Below are 21,184 nucleotides of genomic sequence, written 5' to 3'. Positions count from 1 at the left end.
GATGAAGTAGAGCTGAATGTGTGTGCTAAGCACACACATTCAGCACTGCTTCATCAAGCCAATACAATGCATTAGCCAGTGCTGATTGGCCAGAGTACGGAATTCGGCCAATCAGCGCTGGCTCTGCTGGAGGAGGCGGAGTCTAAGGTCGCTCCACACCAGTCTCCATTCAGGTCCGACCTTAGACTCCGCCTCCTCCGGCAGAGCCAGCGCTGATTGGCCGAAGGCTGGCCAATGCATTCCTATGCGAATGCAGACTTAGCAGTGCTGAGTCAGTTTTGCTCAACTACACATCTGATGCACACTCGGCACTGCTACATCAGATGTAGCAATCTGATGTAGCAGAGCCGAGGGTGCACTAGAACCCCTGTGCAAACTCAGTTCACGCTAATAGAATGCATTGGCCAGCGCTGATTGGCCAATGCATTCTATTAGCCCGATGAAGTAGAGCTGAATGTGTGTGCTAAGCACACACATTCAGCACTGCTTCATCAAGCCAATACAATGCATTAGCCAGTGCTGATTGGCCAGAGTACGGAATTCGGCCAATCAGCGCTGGCCAATGCATTCTATTAGCCCGATGAAGTAGAGCTGAATGTGTGTGCTAAGCACACACATTCAGCTCTACTTCATCGGGCTAATAGAATGCATTGGCCAGCGCTGATTGGCCAGAGTACGGAACTCGACCAATCAGCGCTGGCTCTGCTGGAGGAGGCGGAGTCTAAGGTCGGACCTGAATGGAGACTGGTGTGGAGCGATCTTAGACTCCGCCTCCTCCAGCAGAGCCAGCGCTGATTGGCCGAATTCCGTACTCTGGCCAATCAGCACTGGCTAATGCATTGTATTGGCGTGATGAAGCAGTGCTGAATGTGTGTGCTTAGCACACACATTCAGCTCTACTTCATCGGGCTAATAGAATGCATTGGCCAGCGCTGATTGGCCGAATTCCGTACTCTGGCCAATCAGTGCTGGCCAATGCATTCTATTAGCTTGATGAAGCAGAGTGTGCACAAGGGTTCAAGCGCACCCTCGGCTCTGATGTAGGAGAGCCGAGGGTGCACTTGAACCCTTGTGCACCCTCAGCTCTGCTACATCAGAGCCGAGGGTGCGCTTGAACCCTTGTGCACACTCTGCTTCATCAAGCTAATAGAATGCATTGGCCAGCGCTGATTGGCCAATGTATTCTATTAGCCTGATGAAGTAGAGCTGAATGTGTGTGCTAAGCACACTAGAGATGAGCGAACAGTGTTCTATCGAACACATGTTCGATCGGATATCAGGGTGTTCGCCATGTTCGAATCGAATCGAACACCACGTGGTAAAGTGCGCCAAAATTCGATTCCCCTCCCACCTTCCCTGGCGCCTTTTTTGCACCAATAACAGCGCAGGGGAGGTGGGACAGGAACTACGACACTGGGGGCATTGAAAAAAATTGGAAAAAGTCATTGGCTGCCGAAATCAGGTGACCTCCATTTTAGACGAATAGTGGATTTCAAATCCGGGTCATATGAGAATGTGAACTTTGTGACTATGAGACAGGGATAGCTGTACAGGCAGGGATAGCTAGGGATAACCTTTATTTAGGGGGGAATGTTATTAAAAATAACTTTTTGGGGCTCTATCGGGTGTTTAATTGTGATTTTTGTGAGATAAACTTTTTCCCATAGGGATGCATTGGCCAGCGCTGATTGGCCGAATTCCGTACTCTGGCCAATCAGTGCTGGCCAATGCATTCTATTAGCTTGATGAAGCAGAGTGTGCACAAGGGTTCAAGCGCACCCTCGGCTCTGATGTAGCAGAGCCGAGGCTGCACAAGGGTTCAAGCGCACCCTCGGCTCTGATGTAGGAGAGCCGAGGGTGCACTTGAACCCTTGTGCACCCTCAGCTCTGCTACATCAGAGCCGAGGGTGCGCTTGAACCCTTGTGCACACTCTGCTTCATCAAGCTAATAGAATGCATTGGCCAGCGCTGATTGGCCAATGTATTCTATTAGCCTGATGAAGTAGAGCTGAATGTGTGTGCTAAGCACACACATTCAGCTCTACTTCATCGGGCTAATAGAATGCATTGGCCAGCGCTGATTGGCCAGAGTACGGAACTCGACCAATCAGCGCTGGCTCTGCTGGAGGAGGCGGAGTCTAAGATCGCTCCACACCAGTCTCCATTCAGGTCCGACCTTAGACTCCGCCTCCTCCGGCAGAGCCAGCGCTGATTGGCCGAAGGCTGGCCAATGCATTCCTATGCGAATGCAGAGACTTAGCAGTGCTGAGTCAGTTTTGCTCAACTACACATCTGATGCACACTCGGCACTGCTACATCAGATGTAGCAATCTGATGTAGCAGAGCCGAGGGTGCACTAGAACCCCTGTGCAAACTCAGTTCACGCTAATAGAATGCATTGGCCAGCGCTGATTGGCCAATGCATTCTATTAGCCCGATGAAGTAGAGCTGAATGTGTGTGCTAAGCACACACATTCAGCACTGCTTCATCAAGCCAATACAATGCATTAGCCAGTGCTGATTGGCCAGAGTACGGAATTCGGCCAATCAGCGCTGGCTCTGCTGGAGGAGGCGGAGTCTAAGGTCGCTCCACACCAGTCTCCATTCAGGTCCGACCTTAGACTCCGCCTCCTCCGGCAGAGCCAGCGCTGATTGGCCGAAGGCTGGCCAATGCATTCCTATGCGAATGCATACTTAGCAGTGCTGAGTCAGTTTTGCTCAACTACACATCTGATGCACACTCGGCACTGCTACATCAGATGTAGCAATCTGATGTAGCAGAGCCGAGGGTGCACTAGAACCCCTGTGCAAACTCAGTTCACGCTAATAGAATGCATTGGCCAGCGCTGATTGGCCAATGCATTCTATTAGCCCGATGAAGTAGAGCTGAATGTGTGTGCTAAGCACACACATTCAGCACTGCTTCATCAAGCCAATACAATGCATTAGCCAGTGCTGATTGGCCAGAGTACGGAATTCGGCCAATCAGCGCTGGCTCTGCTGGAGGAGGCGGAGTCTAAGGTCGGACCTGAATGGAGACTGGTGTGGAGCGATCTTAGACTCCGCCTCCTCCAGCAGAGCCAGCGCTGATTGGTCGAGTTCCGTACTCTGGCCAATCAGCGCTGGCCAATGCATTCTATTAGCCCGATGAAGTAGAGCTGAATGTGTGTGCTTAGCACACACATTCAGCTCTACTTCATCAGGCTAATAGAATACATTGGCCAATCAGCGCTGGCCAATGCATTCTATTAGCTTGATGAAGCAGAGTGTGCACAAGGGTTCAAGCGCACCCTCGGCTCTGATGTAGCAGAGCTGAGGGTGCACAAGGGTTCAAGTGCACCCTCGGCTCTCCTACATCAGAGCCGAGGGTGCGCTTGAACCCTTGTGCACACTCTGCTTCATCAAGCTAATAGAATGCATTGGCCAGCACTGATTGGCCAGAGTACGGAATTCGGCCAATCAGCGCTGGCCAATGCATTCTATTAGCCCGATGAAGTAGAGCTGAATGTGTGTGCTAAGCACACACATTCAGCACTGCTTCATCACGCCAATACAATGCATTAGCCAGTGCTGATTGGCCAGAGTACGGAATTCGGCCAATCAGCGCTGGCTCTGCTGGAGGAGGCGGAGTCTAAGATCGCTCCACACCAGTCTCCATTCAGGTCCGACCTTAGACTCCGCCTCCTCCAGCAGAGCCAGCGCTGATTGGTCGAGTTCCGTACTCTGGCCAATCAGCGCTGGCCAATGCATTCTATTAGCCCGATGAAGTAGAGCTGAATGTGTGTGCTTAGCACACACATTCAGCTCTACTTCATCGGGCTAATAGAATGCATTGGCCAGCGCTGATTGGCCGAATTCCGTACTCTGGCCAATCAGCACTGGCTAATGCATTGTATTGGCTTGATGAAGCAGTGCTGAATGTGTGTGCTTAGCACACACATTCAGCTCTACTTCATCGGGCTAATAGAATGCATTGGCCAATCAGCGCTGGCCAATGCATTCTATTAGCGTGAACTGAGTTTGCACAGGGGTTCTAGTGCACCCTCGGCTCTGCTACATCAGATTGCTACATCTGATGTAGCAGTGCCGAGTGTGCATCAGATGTGTAGTTGAGCAAAACTGACTCAGCACTGCTAAGTCTGCATTCGCATAGGAATGCATTGGCCAGCCTTCGGCCAATCAGCGCTGGCTCTGCCGGAGGAGGCGGAGTCTAAGGTCGGACCTGAATGGAGACTGGTGTGGAGCGACCTTAGACTCCGCCTCCTCCAGCAGAGCCAGCGCTGATTGGCCGAATTCCGTACTCTGGCCAATCAGCACTGGCTAATGCATTGTATTGGCTTGATGAAGCAGTGCTGAATGTGTGTGCTTAGCACACACATTCAGCTCTACTTCATCGGGCTAATAGAATGCATTGGCCAGCGCTGATTGGCCGAATTCCGTACTCTGGCCAATCAGCACTGGCTAATGCATTGTATTGGCTTGATGAAGCAGTGCTGAATGTGTGTGCTTAGCACACACATTCAGCTCTACTTCATCGGGCTAATAGAATGCATTGGCCAATCAGCGCTGGCCAATGCATTCTATTAGCGTGAACTGAGTTTGCACAGGGGTTCTAGTGCACCCTCGGCTCTGCTACATCAGATTGCTACATCTGATGTAGCAGTGCCGAGTGTGCATCAGATGTGTAGTTGAGCAAAACTGACTCAGCACTGCTAAGTCTGCATTCGCATAGGAATGCATTGGCCAGCCTTCGGCCAATCAGCGCTGGCTCTGCCGGAGGAGGCGGAGTCTAAGGTCGGACCTGAATGGAGACTGGTGTGGAGCGACCTTAGACTCCGCCTCCTCCAGCAGAGCCAGCGCTGATTGGCCGAATTCCGTACTCTGGCCAATCAGCACTGGCTAATGCATTGTATTGGCTTGATGAAGCAGTGCTGAATGTGTGTGCTTAGCACACACATTCAGCTCTACTTCATCGGGCTAATAGAATGCATTGGCCAATCAGCGCTGGCCAATGCATTCTATTAGCGTGAACTGAGTTTGCACAGGGGTTCTAGTGCACCCTCGGCTCTGCTACATCAGATTGCTACATCTGATGTAGCAGTGCCGAGTGTGCATCAGATGTGTAGTTGAGCAAAACTGACTCAGCACTGCTAAGTCTGCATTCGCATAGGAATGCATTGGCCAGCCTTCGGCCAATCAGCGCTGGCTCTGCCGGAGGAGGCGGAGTCTAAGGTCGGACCTGAATGGAGACTGGTGTGGAGCTATCTTAGACTCCGCCTCCTCCAGCAGAGCCAGCGCTGATTGGTCGAGTTCCGTACTCTGGCCAATCAGCACTGGCCAATGCATTTCTATGGGGAAAAGTTAGCTTGCGAAAATCGCAAACTGACAGGGATTTCCATGAAATAAAGTGACTTTTATGCCCCCAGACATGCTTCCCCTGCTGTCCCAGTGTCATTCCAGGGTGTTGGTATCATTTCCTGGGGTGTCATAGTGGACTTGGTGACCCTCCAGACACGAATTTGGGTTTCCCCCTTAACGAGTTTATGTTCCCCATAGACTATAATGGGGTTCGAAACCCATTCGAACACTCGAACAGTGAGCGGCTGTTCGAATCGAATTTCGAACCTCGAACATTTTAGTGTTCGCTCATCTCTAAAGCACACACATTCAGCTCTACTTCATCGGGCTAATAGAATGCATTGGCCAGCGCTGATTGGCCAGAGTACGGAACTCGACCAATCAGCGCTGGCTCTGCTGGAGGAGGCGGAGTCTAAGATCGCTCCACACCAGTCTCCATTCAGGTCCGACCTTAGACTCCGCCTCCTCCAGCAGAGCCAGCGCTGATTGGCCGAATTCCGTACTCTGGCCAATCAGCACTGGCTAATGCATTGTATTGGCTTGATGAAGCAGTGCTGAATGTGTGTGCTTAGCACACACATTCAGCTCTACTTCATCGGGCTAATAGAATGCATTGGCCAATCAGCGCTGGCCAATGCATTCTATTAGCGTGAACTGAGTTTGCACAGGGGTTCTAGTGCACCCTCGGCTCTGCTACATCAGATTGCTACATCTGATGTAGCAGTGCCGAGTGTGCATCAGATGTGTAGTTGAGCAAAACTGACTCAGCACTGCTAAGTATGCATTCGCATAGGAATGCATTGGCCAGCCTTCGGCCAATCAGCGCTGGCTCTGCCGGAGGAGGCGGAGTCTAAGGTCGGACCTGAATGGAGACTGGTGTGGAGCGACCTTAGACTCCGCCTCCTCCAGCAGAGCCAGCGCTGATTGGCCGAATTCCGTACTCTGGCCAATCAGCACTGGCTAATGCATTGTATTGGCTTGATGAAGCAGTGCTGAATGTGTGTGCTTAGCACACACATTCAGCTCTACTTCATCGGGCTAATAGAATGCATTGGCCAATCAGCGCTGGCCAATGCATTCTATTAGCGTGAACTGAGTTTGCACAGGGGTTCTAGTGCACCCTCGGCTCTGCTACATCAGATTGCTACATCTGATGTAGCAGTGCCGAGTGTGCATCAGATGTGTAGTTGAGCAAAACTGACTCAGCACTGCTAAGTCTCTGCATTCGCATAGGAATGCATTGGCCAGCCTTCGGCCAATCAGCGCTGGCTCTGCCGGAGGAGGCGGAGTCTAAGGTCGGACCTGAATGGAGACTGGTGTGGAGCGATCTTAGACTCCGCCTCCTCCAGCAGAGCCAGCGCTGATTGGTCGAGTTCCGTACTCTGGCCAATCAGCGCTGGCCAATGCATTCTATTAGCCCGATGAAGTAGAGCTGAATGTGTGTGCTTAGCACACACATTCAGCTCTACTTCATCAGGCTAATAGAATACATTGGCCAATCAGCGCTGGCCAATGCATTCTATTAGCTTGATGAAGCAGAGTGTGCACAAGGGTTCAAGCGCACCCTCGGCTCTGATGTAGCAGAGCTGAGGGTGCACAAGGGTTCAAGTGCACCCTCGGCTCTCCTACATCAGAGCCGAGGGTGCGCTTGAACCCTTGTGCAGCCTCGGCTCTGCTACATCAGAGCCGAGGGTGCGCTTGAACCCTTGTGCACACTCTGCTTCATCAAGCTAATAGAATGCATTGGCCAGCACTGATTGGCCAGAGTACGGAATTCGGCCAATCAGCGCTGGCCAATGCATCCCTATGGGAAAAAGTTTATCTCACAAAAATCACAATTACACACCCGATAGAGCCCCAAAAAGTTATTTTTAATAACATTCCCCCCTAAATAAAGGTTATCCCTAGCTATCCCTGCCTGTACAGCTATCCCTGTCTCATAGTCACAAAGTTCACATTCTCATATGACCCGGATTTGAAATCCACTATTCGTCTAAAATGGAGGTCACCTGATTTCGGCAGCCAATGACTTTTTCCAATTTTTTTCAATGCCCCCAGTGTCGTAGTTCCTGTCCCACCTCCCCTGCGCTGTTATTGGTGCAAAAAAGGCGCCAGGGAAGGTGGGAGGGGAATCGAATTTTGGCGCACTTTACCACGTGGTGTTCGATTCGATTCGAACATGGCGAACACCCTGATATCCGATCGAACATGTGTTCGATAGAACACTGTTCGCTCATCTCTAGTTATTAGGAGAGTTTAGGAGATTAAATTATGAGGTGTACTTGCAGCCAAACTCTAATAAACAAGTCCTAAATGATCCAGACATCTTAATTGGGTTGGTAGACCATGGAATCTGAAAGTGGCACTAAGCAATATAAGGTGAAATGCCCTTTCCATTTAGCTCTCATTCAATAAGCCTGGTTAATCTAGAAAATAAATCAATTTATCTGAAGAGATATTTTTGTATCAGCAACACGATTACTGCCAGCAGTAGAAGGAAACAGACAATTTTCTGCCCTTGAACTTCTTTCTTCCAATAAAAACATTAGATGTACCGTTTTACCACTTTACGCTCATTTTGCTTTCCACATTACTGGGCTGGTTAATCTAATAGCAGTGAAATTGGTTAAACATTTACCATTTGAAATGAGAATAATTTGGCCGTCTGGCATTTTCACTGTATTCTACAATAACATAATTTCTACTTGGCTGCCACAGGCTAAACGAACATAACAAGCAACACAACAGGGTCATTTCAAAACAGGTCAACTCAATAAGACACAATGTTTGGGTATAATTCAGCCGAAGTAGGAGCAAACAGTGGAGGGTAAGGGCAGGGACAGCAGGAAATCTGTAGACAACACTTGTTTAACCCTAAATCAGTTACCGGCAAGTCAACACCGTTACATTTCTGAGACTGTTAATGAATATTGAGTTTCTGGAAATTGACACATCACTGCTCTGCACGTCAGCGTAAAAGGGTGTCTAGACTTCCAAAGTCCCCCATCGGTCTCTAATTTCTGGTTCCTTTTAATGCACAGGAAGTACAGTCATTTTCTGTGTGTCGAGAGGGACCAGAAAGTAGGGACCAATGTGTGGACTTAGCAGCAACCAGTGAGATAACTGGAGAGGGTCCAGGGGCCCACATAGTGTTTCTTTCCAATACTTTAAATGACACATTATAATTAGAGGGACTTTGTTCAGATTTTGCTTTGGGGCTCAGAAACTTCATGTTGCACCTCTAGCAGCATCTGACCTTGGGATTAGTGAAATGAGAATCCTTTTTTTTTTAGTTTGTTTTAACCAGTTCTAAACCACTGGACAATCCTTTAATAAGAAATATTATTTATTTATTTAAAATTCTTTTATGTTTTTTTATTCAAAATTCAGAAATCTGAAACATGTATCAAGCTGATAAATATTTGGGATTTTAAAATTTGATTTCATCCAGTTTTCTACAAATCTGTTATCCTTCCATACCCTATAAAGTAGGGTTGTTGTTAGATATTCCGGTAAGGGTGTCCTACTTAACGGTCCTCTCTGAAAAAATTATACTGTATTTTTGAATTATTGTACAGTCATGGCCAAAAGTTTTGAGAATGATACAAATATTAATTTTTACAAAGTCTACTGATTCAGTTTTTCTAATGGCAATTTGCATATACTCCAGAATGTTATAAAGAGTGATCAGCTTAACAGCAATTACTTGCAAAGTCAATATTTGCCTAGAAAATGAACTTTATCCCCCAAAACACATTTCAACATCATTGCAGCCCTGCCTTAAAAGGACCAGCTAACATCGTTTCAGTGATTGCTCCATTAACACAGGTGTGGGTGTTGATGAGGACAGGGCTGGAGATCAATCTGTCATGATTAAGTAAGAATGACTATACTGGACACTTTAAAAGGAGGCTGGTGCTTGGCATCATTGTTTCTCTTCTGTTAACCATAGTTATCTCTAAAGAAACACGTGCAGTCATCATTGCACTGCACAAAAATGGCCTAACAGGGAAGAGTATCGCAGCTAGAAAGATTGCACCTCAGTCAACAATCTATCGCATCATCAAGAACTTCAAGGAGAGAGGTTCTATTGTTGGCAAAAAGGCTCCAGGGCGCCCAAGAAAGACCAGCAAGCACCAGGACCGTCTCTTAAAAGTGTTTCAGCTGCGGGATCGGGCTACCAGCAGTGCAGAGCTTGCTCAGGAATGGCAGCAGGCAGGTGTGAGTGCATCTGCATGCACTGTGAGACGGAGACTCTTGGAGCAAGTCCTGGTCTCAAGGAGGGCAGCGAAGATGCCACTTCTCTCCAGAAAAAACATCAGGGACAGACTGATATTCTGCACAAGGTACAGGGAGCGGACTGCTGAAGACTGGGGTAAAGTCATTTTCTCTGATGAATCCCCTTTTCGATTGTTTGGGACATCTGGACAACAAGTTATTCGGAGAAGACGAGGTGAGCGCTACCACCAGTCTTGTCTCATGCCAACCGTAAAGCATCCTGAAACCATTTATGTGTGGGGTTGCTTCTCAGCCAAGGGAATCGGCTCTCTCACAGTCTTGCCTAAAAACACAGCCATGAATAAAGAATAGTACCAGAATGTCCTCCAAGATCAACTTCTCCCAACCGTCCAAGAGCAGTTTGGTGATCAACAATGCCTTTTCCAGCATGATGGAGCACCTTGCCATAAAGCAAAGGTGATAACTAAATGGCTCAGAGAACAAAACATAGAGATTTTGGGTCCATGGCCTGGAAACTCCCCAGATCTTAATCCCATTGAGAACTTGTGGTCAATCATCAAGAGACGGGTGGACAAACAAAAACTTACAAATTCTGACAAAATGCAAGCATTGATTGTGTAAGAATGGACTGCTATCAGTCAGGATTTGGTCCAGAAGTTGGTTGAGAGCATGCCAGGGAGAATTGCAGAGGTCCTGAAGAAGAAGGGTCAACACTGCAAATATTGACTTGCTGCACAGATGACACAGAGGAGACTCAACCTACCCCTTCAGAGATTCCAATCTTAGCAAAAAAGGAGACATCTGATTGGACACCTCCAACTGGACGAAATTTTGATTTGGATAATTACATAGACTGTTTCAGACACATGGTCAAATCCACTATACTGGATACAAATAAAGCCCTGCCGTCTAACATCAGCGCCCAGGAAAGAAGGGCCATAAAATGTCTGAGTAATAATAACGACATCATCATTAAACCAGCGGACAAGGGTGGCGCTATAGTCATGATGAACACATCAGGCTACATACAGGAGGCACACAGACAGCTGAATGACACACACTACTACTCCAAGTTGGATTCAGACCCCACAGTGGAGTACTCCAAAAAACTAAAAAAGGTTATCTCCGGCCTATCTGATGGAGCAATAAGCCTAAGCAGTCTCATACCAGCAAGCCCTAGGACAGGGACTTTTTATATGCTTCCAAAACTGCACAAACCTGGGAACCCAGGGAGACCAATCATCTCATGTGTTGGGACTCTCACTGAACAAATCTCTGGATGGGTGGAGGGTATCCTCAAACCTTTAGTGAAGGAGACAGCCAGCTACCTACAGGATACTACAGATCTATTAAACAAACTATCCACTATAGGTCCCCTTCCAGATGGAACCATCCTGGCCACCATGGATGTAGAATCCCTGTACTCCAACATCCCACACCAGGACGGTATAAATGCCTGCCAGTTTTTCATGGAAAAGCGAGGTATGAACGCTGAATCGGTGGTGAAACTGACAAAATTCATCCTCACTCACAATTACTTCTCCTTTGGTGACTGCATCTATTTACAACGGACCGGCACCGCAATGGGGAGCAAAATGGCGCCACAGTACGCTAATCTCTTCATGGCCAAGCTTGAGAGTGACTTCCTATCCACCTGCACCATTAGGCCTCGGGCCTACTATCGCTTCATTGATGATATCCTAATCATTTGGACCGGGTCTGAGGAACAGCTGAAAACCTTCCATGAACAGTTCAACCAGTTCCATCCCACCATCAACCTGACGCTCAATCACTCCTTCTCCGAAATAAACTTCCTGGACGCAGTCATCAAGATACAGGACAACAAAATTGAGACATCGCTGTATCGGAAACCAATTGACCGCCCTACGTACCTAAGATGGGATAGTTTTCATCCTAAACACATAAAGAACTCCATTGTATACAGCCAGGCCATCAGATACCATTGCATATGTTCAAACCCTGCAGATAGGGACGAACACCTTGGGGGCCTCAAAAACACATTCTTGAGGCAGGGTTACCATTCAAGAACTATTGAAAACCAAATCACCAGAGCCACCAGGATACCAAGATCGGAGTTATTAAAATACAATACCAAACAGAACAATCGGGTGCCCCTGGTTGTCACATACAACCCCCACCTGGAGACGCTGAGAGGAATCACACGCAAATTACATCCACTACTGCAAAAAGACAACCGTCTAAAATCCATATTTTCTGACCCCCCTCTCCTATGCTACAGACAGCCACCAAACCTCAGGAATATGATTATTAGCAGCAAACTGTCACCTCCAACTAACAAAGGAACATTTCCATGTGGACAGAAGAGGTGCAAAACCTGCCTGCACATACTGACTACTGACAGGATAGAGATACCAAACTCTAACAGGGAATATAAAATCCCAGGTACGTTCACCTGTAACACACCTAATGTGGTGTATTTGATCATTTGCACCAAATGTTCCACTGAAAATCTGTATGTTGGAGAGACTGGTCAGAAACTCAGAATGAGAATTAATTCACATCGCCATACAATCAAACAACAGAGAACTGATCTTCCCGTGCCAAATCATTGACACCAATGACATGAAAATCTTGATCTTAAAAGGGAACTTTAAATCAAGGAAACAGCGACTGATTTATGAGTACAAGGCCATGACCCTATTCCAGACGTTGGACAATGGGATGAACATCTCACTTGGGTTTATGTCTTTTTATACACATCATTAAGACAGCCATTAAGATAAGAACTGGGGGATCTGGCAATTGATTGTTTGTTGTTATAAGTATATAGTAATAAGCCTCTTCCCCCCTCCCTCCTGTAATCCTATCCCTATGTGTCCTGTTGTACATAAATATGCAGCCTCCAGAAAGTGTTTTTTAGTTATATCTGAAGAAGAAGCTCAGAGGAAAGCTTCGAAACGTCATATTCTGTCATCATTATGAGTTAGCCATTAAAAAAGGTATCACCTACTGAAGACTTGCAAAGTTTTTTTTTGTTTTTTATATTTTATAACCACTGGCTAACACGGTACCAAAACAAACATTTTCCTTTTGCTGCATTAACTCATTCTAACTGTCGATATAAGCTTTTGTTACTCATAATATGATTGCAATTATATTTCTGTATGTGATAAAAACATCTGACAAACACACATAAAAACCAGAGGGCAGCAGATCATGTGAAAATATAAGATTTGTGTCATTCTCAAAACTTTTGGCCATAACTGTAGAGCGTTTCAGTATATAGTCCCAAAACCTGCCATAGACCCAGTCTTTCAAAAACAGAAGCAGATTATTTTTCATCTTCTTTGTCTGTGCTTTATTTGTAGGTGCTCACGACAACAAAATGCACTGGGAAAATCAACACAAGAAGCTGCTGGCAGGTCTACCAAGTGAATTGCTCCAAGAATATGGAGAAGAATATATCAGTGAAACCCAGAACTTGTTTCTGGATTATGGCAATACAGCAAGCACCGACTTCAGCCCAGTGTTGGACAGTATTACAGATGCCATTCTATCTGAGAATCCCAAAGTGAAATACTATGCTGGCAAACAGCTATGGTTATTGTATTTCATAGGAATTTACTTACCACACAGTATCAGTGACAATTTCTTCAAAGGCATATTCCTAAAGAATAGGGCTATGCCAAGAGCCCTTACAAAGCAGAAGAACCACGAATAAAAGTTTCCTATCCACCTGTTTCTTTTCTTGAATGAAAAATTTTGCTGGGAACCAACAAGGCGATGTCCTATAAAGCGCACTGTGCAGTCTAGTTCCCTCTACGCTCCATGTTCTACTCGAGGATCCTCTGACTTGTGCAGCAATGCAGGAAAACATCACTGAACATATCTAATATGATAAGCAACGCGACCATATGTATCATTAAAAGTGCCTGTTTAGAAGTTCAGGAAAGATGTTGCAGACATTTCCTATGAACAATGTTGGTCTTTGCTGCCTTCTTTGTGCCAGTCATTCCATTGAAACGTTCCACTATTTTTATTCTTTGTATTTTATTCTATACTTTGTCTTGTTGTTCTGAGAAGACACTGAATTCATCAGCATTGTGCTCTCCCGGTTTATTCTTGGTTACTGTATTGACCATTGATTACAGCTAGCCAGTACTTAATATTAAAAAAAGGATCTTCAGCCAGTAGTGCGCCTCTATGACCCACCATGTTTGTTTGGCTAGGCTGAATGTACCTAATTTCTATGGTGGTGATAGGAGTGAACAATTTTCAGTTAACGCCAGCACAAGTCATCTTGGAGGAACCAATGAAACTACTTGCCCACAGATTTTGGAATGTATCTAACAACCCCTATAGATAATAGGTAGCTGGTGGATCCTATAAGCCATCTAATATGTATAGGGAGAGGCTTTACCTCATAGTTCAAAAATGATCTTTCTCTACCAGAATATTAGATTACTGTTCTCTACTATGCTGGATAAGAGTGCTACTGCTTTCTTTGTTTGTTTGTTTTTTTTGGGGGGGAGGGCAGATGTATTTCGTAAATATGTTTTATCCTTATAAATCCAATGTATAGTCTAATTAACATATAACAATCAGTGGAACATTTTTCTTAAGGCTAGGTTCACACATGCATTCGGTGAGAATTTGGGGAGTCCGTTCCCACACCGCTTGAAAAATGCGGAGAGAAAAATCCTGTGAAATGCATTTTTTGGGCAGACCCCATTATAGTATATGGGGTCTGCGGGTACCTGCATTGCAAATGGATTGGGTTTCCGTTTTTTGGATCCGAACTACAGAAACCCCAGTGCAAGTGTGAACGTAGAGTTATTGTGTTATTTGTAAAATGGGAAAACACTTGTCAGATGATCTGTTTTCTATCATTTTAGGTAATTTTAATCTCTATTTTCAGTAATCTGTGTATGATCCGAATATAAATGTTATATCACTTTTATACGTAAACCTGTGAAATATTTATTTAGCAAGATGATTTGTGCTTTCATTGCAAATGTGTAAAGTTTAAAGTGCCTTCTGAGAAATGAAAGCCATATTCAGGAGAAGCAACGCAACAAATGCCAAAAGAATTGTGTTATTTTCAGGTCATTGAACGTCTATGTTCAATTCTCATGCATAGTTCTAGTAGTGATGTAACATTTCAGGGAAAGAGATTTCCATGTATACCTCCCTGATCACAGGGAACCATTGGACGATCTAATTGTATAATCCATCCATCAATGGGGTCTGTTATCTGGGGTAAAAATAAATAACAAAAGCCATAGAAGAAGGGTTTCTGAGAAGTGGTGCTCTATGATGGTCCGTCCTGCCTTAGTGTGTTATTCACTGCTAATACATCAATGGCGTGGTCTCCTAGTTAGTATTTGACCACGTCTAAGCAACAACTAATTCATCATTGGCATTGTGATGGTCAGATATGCCCAGCATCACACATCTTGGATACCACAATACAGTGTAACAGTAGCCATAGCCATAGAAAGAACAGCAGAGGAAAATGTTCTTCATCGCTTTACCAATGTTATAAGATCAAGATTTGTTCATTTAATGCAGCAATGAATCAGCAGTGATCACGTTATTTATAGCGTACTATACTATATTCAGCATATCGTTTTATTATCCTGTAGTAAAGTTTGGCTTCCTGCGGCAGTTCTGGCCGGTCGAGTCATATTCTAATCTTCGTGCCTATTATGGGATTATCATTATAGATCTGTTACATTGCTTTTATGTCAACTAAAAAAATCTGAAGGTAGAATTACTAAAATAAATGAAGGAACGGCCTCATTCACTCTATGGAACACTGCAAATATGATATCCTGTTGTGTCAGTCTGCTCCAGGATGTATTGTTTATGGAGGCCTGAATAGAATAACAAGGGATTGAGAGCTGTGTGAATTTGGTCTAACCTGAACTATTTAGTGCTACTAAAGTATAGTATTCATAGTGTAGGCACATATACATATATACATTTATACATCGCAGATGCACCTTAAAGACATGTGACAACTGTCCTTAAACAGTCATTGGTCACATTCACAACACAGTGCCTGGGACCATAGTTCTGGGAGCAGTTTACTCTTTTTGCAGGGAATCGTTTTGTTGAACTTCTTAAAGGCATTCTTCCTTTATACTTAAGGGGATTTGTAGGGTCACATACATATAACAAAATAGCTAGATGAACAGCACAAATAAAGGTACATGAATATATTCTTTATCTAGAGACAGGGAACATTTGGAAATAGACGTCATTTAATACAATTCTCCATCCTGTGCATACTACTCCTGTGTAGACTTTTGTCTTTGTGGTTACACAGAACAAACTTTTGTGCAGTCACATCTTGAAGTTCTGACTTTCTCTTTTACATTTGCTCTTTCTTTGTGATACCACAGATAAGAAGATGCAGATCAATGGGGAGTAACACATGACTGCAGAAGAATGCCTAGAATTTAGGAACCCTATAGGGTTGTGAATTACTAGATGGATCTATATTCAATCGAAACTATCCTGTAACTTAGTCTTTATGCCTCCCGTGTCAGCGCTGCTGCATTAAACCATTTACTACAAACCTGTTGATTCTGAGAGTGGGTTATAAATCATACTTGTGTATCGTGTACAGTTATTATGTTGTAGCAGTTATTATTATGCTTTGCAAATATTGAGATTATTTTTCTAAATCATTGTAATGTCTTTTTCTGTAAATTGCCTGTCTAGTTTCTAAAAAAAAATAAAGGTTTTTTATTTTTTCATACATTTATTTTAAAATGTGTCTGTTATTGAGTATCTAGAATAAAGTGATTCATTTGTGATCTGAGGCCTGAAGTATTACTACGGTAAATGCATATTTCAAACAGATGACCTTAGTATGTGAGTCGTGGAGTTTCCACACCCGGACCCCACTGAAATTGGCTGGTACAGCAGCTACAAGGCGCCCGACGCTGTTGCAGAGGATAGGAAGTGTTTTCAATTTGCTTCTATTCAAGTAATAGGTTCAAAGATGCAGTTCCCTGGAACCACTGCTATATAGATAATCAATATGAAATATGCAAACATCGGATATTCCCCAAATTGGTACAAAGAACAAAACAAAAAGGCAACTTACACAAAATATATTTTAAAAAAGAGTTACAGGGGTCAGAATATGAAAATTCTAAGGATTTTTTTTATTTTTTTTTAGGCATTAATACTAGAGATGAGCGAACACTAAAATGTTCGAGGTTCGAAATTCGATTCGAACAGCCGCTCAATGTTCGTGTGTTCGAACGGGTTTCGAACCCCATTATAGTCTATGGGGAACAGATACTCGTTAAGGGGGAAACCCAAATCCGTGTCTGGAGGGTCACCAAGTCCACTATGACACCCCAGGAAATGATGCCAACACCTCTGGAATGACACTGGGACAGCAGGGGAAGCATGTCTGGGGGCATCTAACACACCAAAGACCCTCTATTACCCCAACATCACAGCCTAACAACTACACACTTTACACACTCAATACCACCTCTCTGACAGTAGGAAAACACCTTGAAACATGTGTATTTGGCACTTGCAGTGAGGAGAGCTTGTCACCAGCAGTGAATTTGGCCCTTGTAGTAAGTTGAGGTTGGCACCAACATTTGTTTTGAAAATCAGGGTGGATTGAGCCTCTAACCAGCAGAGTTTGGGCAAATTCATGGTGGAGGGAGCCTCTAAAAACCCCAGTTTGGACCAATTCATGGTGGAGGGAGACTCTAAAAACCCCAGTTTGGACCAATTCATGGTGGAGGGAGACTCTAAAAACCCCAGTTTGGACCAATTCATGGTGGAGGGAGCCTCTAAAAACCCCAGTTTGGACCAATTCATGGTGGAGGGAGCCTCTAACCAGCCCAGTTTGGACCAATTAATGGTGGAGGGAGCCTCTAAACAGCCAAGTTTTGGGAAATTCATGGTGGAGGGAGCCTCTAACCAGCCCAGTTTGGACCAATTCATGGTGGAGGGAGCCTCTAAACAGCCCAGTTTGGGCAAATTCATGGTGGAGGGAGCCTCTAACCAGCCCAGTTTGGACCAATTAATGGTGGAGGGAGCCTCTAAACAGCCCAGTTTGGACCAATTAATGGTGGAGGGAGCCTCTAACCAGCCCAGTTTGGACCAATTAATGGTGGAGGGAGCCTCTAACCAGCCCAGTTTGGACCAATTAATGGTGGAGGGAGCCTCTAACCAGCCCAGTTTGGACCAATTAATGGTGGAGGGAGCCTCTAAACAGCCAAGTTTTGGGAAATTCATGGTGGAGGGAGCCTCTAACCAGCCCAGTTTGGACCAATTCATGGTGGAGGGAGCCTCTAAACAGCCCAGTTTGGGCAAATTCATGGTGGAGGGAGCCTCTAAAAAACCCAGTTTGGACCAATTCATGGTGGAGGGAGCCTCTAATTAGCCCAGTTTGGACCAATTAATTGTGGAGGGAGCCTCTAACCAGCCCAGTTTGGACCAATTAATGGTGGAGGGAGCCTCTAACCACCCCAGTTTGGGCAAATTCATGGTGGAGGGAGCCTCTAACCAGCCCAGTTTGGACCAATTAATGGTGGAGGGAGCCTCTAACCAGCCCAGTTTGGACCAATTAATGGTGGAGGGAGCCTCTAATTAGCCCAGTTTGGACCAATTAATTGTGGAGGGAGCCTCTAACCAGCCCAGTTTGGACCAATTCATGGTGGAGGGAGCCTCTAATTAGCCCAGTTTGGACCAATTAATTGTGGAGGGAGCCTCTAACCAGCCCAGTTTGGACCAATTAATGGTGGAGGGAGCCTCTAAAAAACCCAGTTTGGACCAATTCATGGTGGAGGGAGCCTCTAATTAGCCCAGTTTGGACCAATTAATTGTGGAGGGAGCCTCTAACCAGCCCAGTTTGGACCAATTAATGGTGGAGGGAGCCTCTAAAAAACCCAGTTTGGACCAATTCATGGTGGAGGGAGCCTCTAATTAGCCCAGTTTGGACCAATTAATTGTGGAGGGAGCCTCTAACCAGCCCAGTTTGGACCAATTAATGGTGGAGGGAGCCTCTAACCACCCCAGTTTGGACCAATTCATGGTGGAGGGAGCCTCTAACCACCCCAGTTTGGACCAATTCATGGTGGAGGGAGCCTCTAAACAGCCCAGTTTGGGCAAATTCATGGTGGAGGGAGCCTCTAACCAGCAGAGTTGGGGGAAATCAGGGTGGAGGGAGCCTAGTATTAGCAGAATTGTGCAACGCTTATGGTGGATGAGTATGAGGATGCGGAGGAATTGGAGAGGTTGAGTACAGACATGGAGTTTCATGTTGGGGTGCTTTACACAGGTGGGCACAAAAATGACGGCTCTACCCAGTGGTGGTTCATTTTTATCAAAGTGAGCCGGTCGGCACTCTCAGCTGACAGACGGGTGCGCTTGTCAGTGATGATGCCACCGGCTGCACTGAACACCCTCTCAGATAGGACGCTGGCGGCAGGACAGGACAGCACCTCCAAGGCATATAGGGCAAGTTCAAGCCACAGGTCCAACTTCGACACCCAATACGTGTAGGGCGCAGAGGGGTCGGAGAGGACAGGGCTGTGGTCGGAAAGGTATTCCCGCAACATGCGCCTATACTTCTCACGCCTGGTGACACTAGGACCCTCCGTGGCGGCACTTTGGCGAGGGGGTGCCATCAAGGTGTCCCAGACCTTAGACAGTGTGCCCCTCGTTTGTGTGGACCGGTGAGAACTTGGTTGCCTACTGGAGGAACTGCCCTCCCTGCCGCCAACGTCACATGCTGGAAACATCTCCATCATATTCTGCACCAATTGCCTGTGGCAAGCATTGATGCGATTGGCCCTCCCCTCTACCGGAATAAAAGACGAGATGTTGTTTTTATACCGGGGGTCAAGGATAGCAAAGATCCAGTACTGGTTGTCCTCCATGATTTTGACAATACGCTTGTCGGTTGTAAAGCACCCCAACATGAACTCAGCCATGTCTGCCACAGTGTTAGTTGGCATGACTCCTCTGGCCCCACCGGAAAGTTCAATCTCCATTTCCTCCTCATCCTCCATGTCTACCCATCCGCGCTGCAACAATGGGACGATTCGAAGTTGCCCGGAAGCCTCCTGTATCACCATCACATCATCGGACAACTCTTCTTCCTCCTCCTCCTCCTCCTCCTCCTCCATTAAACGCAGTGAAGCGGACAGATGTGTGGACCTACTCTCCAGCTGTGACGGATCGGATGCTATCCCTAACTCCTCTGTGTGATCTGAGTTATCCCTGATGTCAATCAGGGATTCTCTCAGAACACACAAGAGCGGGATTGTAAGGCTCACCATCGCATCCTCAGAGCTCACCCTCCTTGTGGACTCCTCAAAGACCCGTAGGATGTCACAAAGGTCTCTCATCCATGGCCACTCATGGATGTGAAACTGAGGCAGCTGACTTTGTGGCACCCTAGGGTTTTGTAGCTGGTATTCCATCAAAGGTCTCTGCTGCTCAACCACTCTATTCAACATCTGAAACGTTGAGTTCCAGCGTGTGGGGACGTCGCACAAAAGCCGGTGTTGTGGCACATGCAGGCGTTGCTGGAGAGATTTTAAGCTAGCAGCGGCTACTGTCGACTTGCGAAAGTGGGCGCACATGCGCCGCACTTTCACCAGTAGCTCTGGAACATTGGGGTAGCTCTTTAGGAAACGTTGCACCACTAGGTTGAAGACGTGGGCCAGGCATGGAACATGTTGGAGTCCGGCAAGCTCCAGAGCTGCTACCAGGTTCCGGCCGTTATCACAAACGACCATGCCTGGGCCCAGGTGCAGCGGCTCAAACCATATTGCCGTCTCATCGAGGAGGGCATCCCTCACCTCGGAGGCAGTGTGCTGTCTGTCCCCCAAGCTGATCAGCTTCAGCACAGCCTGCTGACGTCTACCAACGCCAGTGCTGCAACGTTTCCAACTCGTAGCTGGGGTCAATCTAACAGCGGAGGAGGAGGCGGTGGCGGAGGAGGAGGCGGTGGCGGAGGAGGAGGCGGTAGAGGAGGAGGAGGAGGAGGGGGGTGTTCTTCTCGTGTCCCTGCCAGGAATGTTAGGCGGGGAGACGAGGTACACCGGGCCAGTTTGGGAAGCAGTCCCAGCCTCAACTACATTCACCCAGTGTGCCGTCAGTGAAATGTAGCGTCCCTGTCCGCATGCACTTGTCCACGCGTCGGTGGTCAAGTGGACCTTTGTGCAAAGCGCGGAACTAAGGGCCCGCCTGATGTTGAGTGACACGTGCTGGTGCAAGGCGGGGACGGCACACCGGGAGAAGTAGTGACGGCTAGGGACGGCATAGCGAGGTGCCGCAGTTGCCATCAGGTCCAGGAAGGCGGGAGTTTCAACAAGCCGGAACGCCAACATCTCCTGGGCCAGCAGTTTAGCGATGTTGGCGTTCAAGGCTTGCGCGTGTGGGTGGTTAGCAGTGTATTTCTGCCGCCGCTCCAATGTCTGAGAGATGGTGGGTTGTTGTAAAGAAACGCCTGATGGTGCCTTTGATGGTGCAGGAGAAGGAGATAAGACAGGACCAGGGGAGGATGAGGTAGAAGTCAACAAAGTGGCGGAGGCAGATGAAGTGGTGTCCTGGC

At 46.6% G+C, this 21,184-nt stretch overlaps 1 protein-coding gene across 1 annotated transcript in view; it reads left to right on the top strand.

Moving 5' to 3' along the window:
* The window catches only part of HSD11B2 (hydroxysteroid 11-beta dehydrogenase 2), a 46,089-nt gene extending 32,382 nt beyond the window's left edge, over positions 1–13,707 (top strand). The window contains exon 5 of the mRNA XM_075281813.1: positions 12,948–13,707. Coding sequence (XP_075137914.1) covers positions 12,948–13,300 — 353 coding nt within the window. The 3' untranslated portion in view covers positions 13,301–13,707. The remainder of the gene's footprint in view (positions 1–12,947) is intronic.
* Positions 13,708–21,184: the final 7,477 nt, after the last annotated feature.

This window comes from Leptodactylus fuscus, chromosome 7 (assembly GCF_031893055.1).
Source record: "Leptodactylus fuscus isolate aLepFus1 chromosome 7, aLepFus1.hap2, whole genome shotgun sequence".
NCBI classification, from domain to species: Eukaryota; Metazoa; Chordata; class Amphibia; order Anura; family Leptodactylidae; genus Leptodactylus; species Leptodactylus fuscus.
The sequence above is the reverse complement of the archived record's forward strand: the minus strand, read 5'-3'. Positions and strand labels throughout refer to the sequence as shown.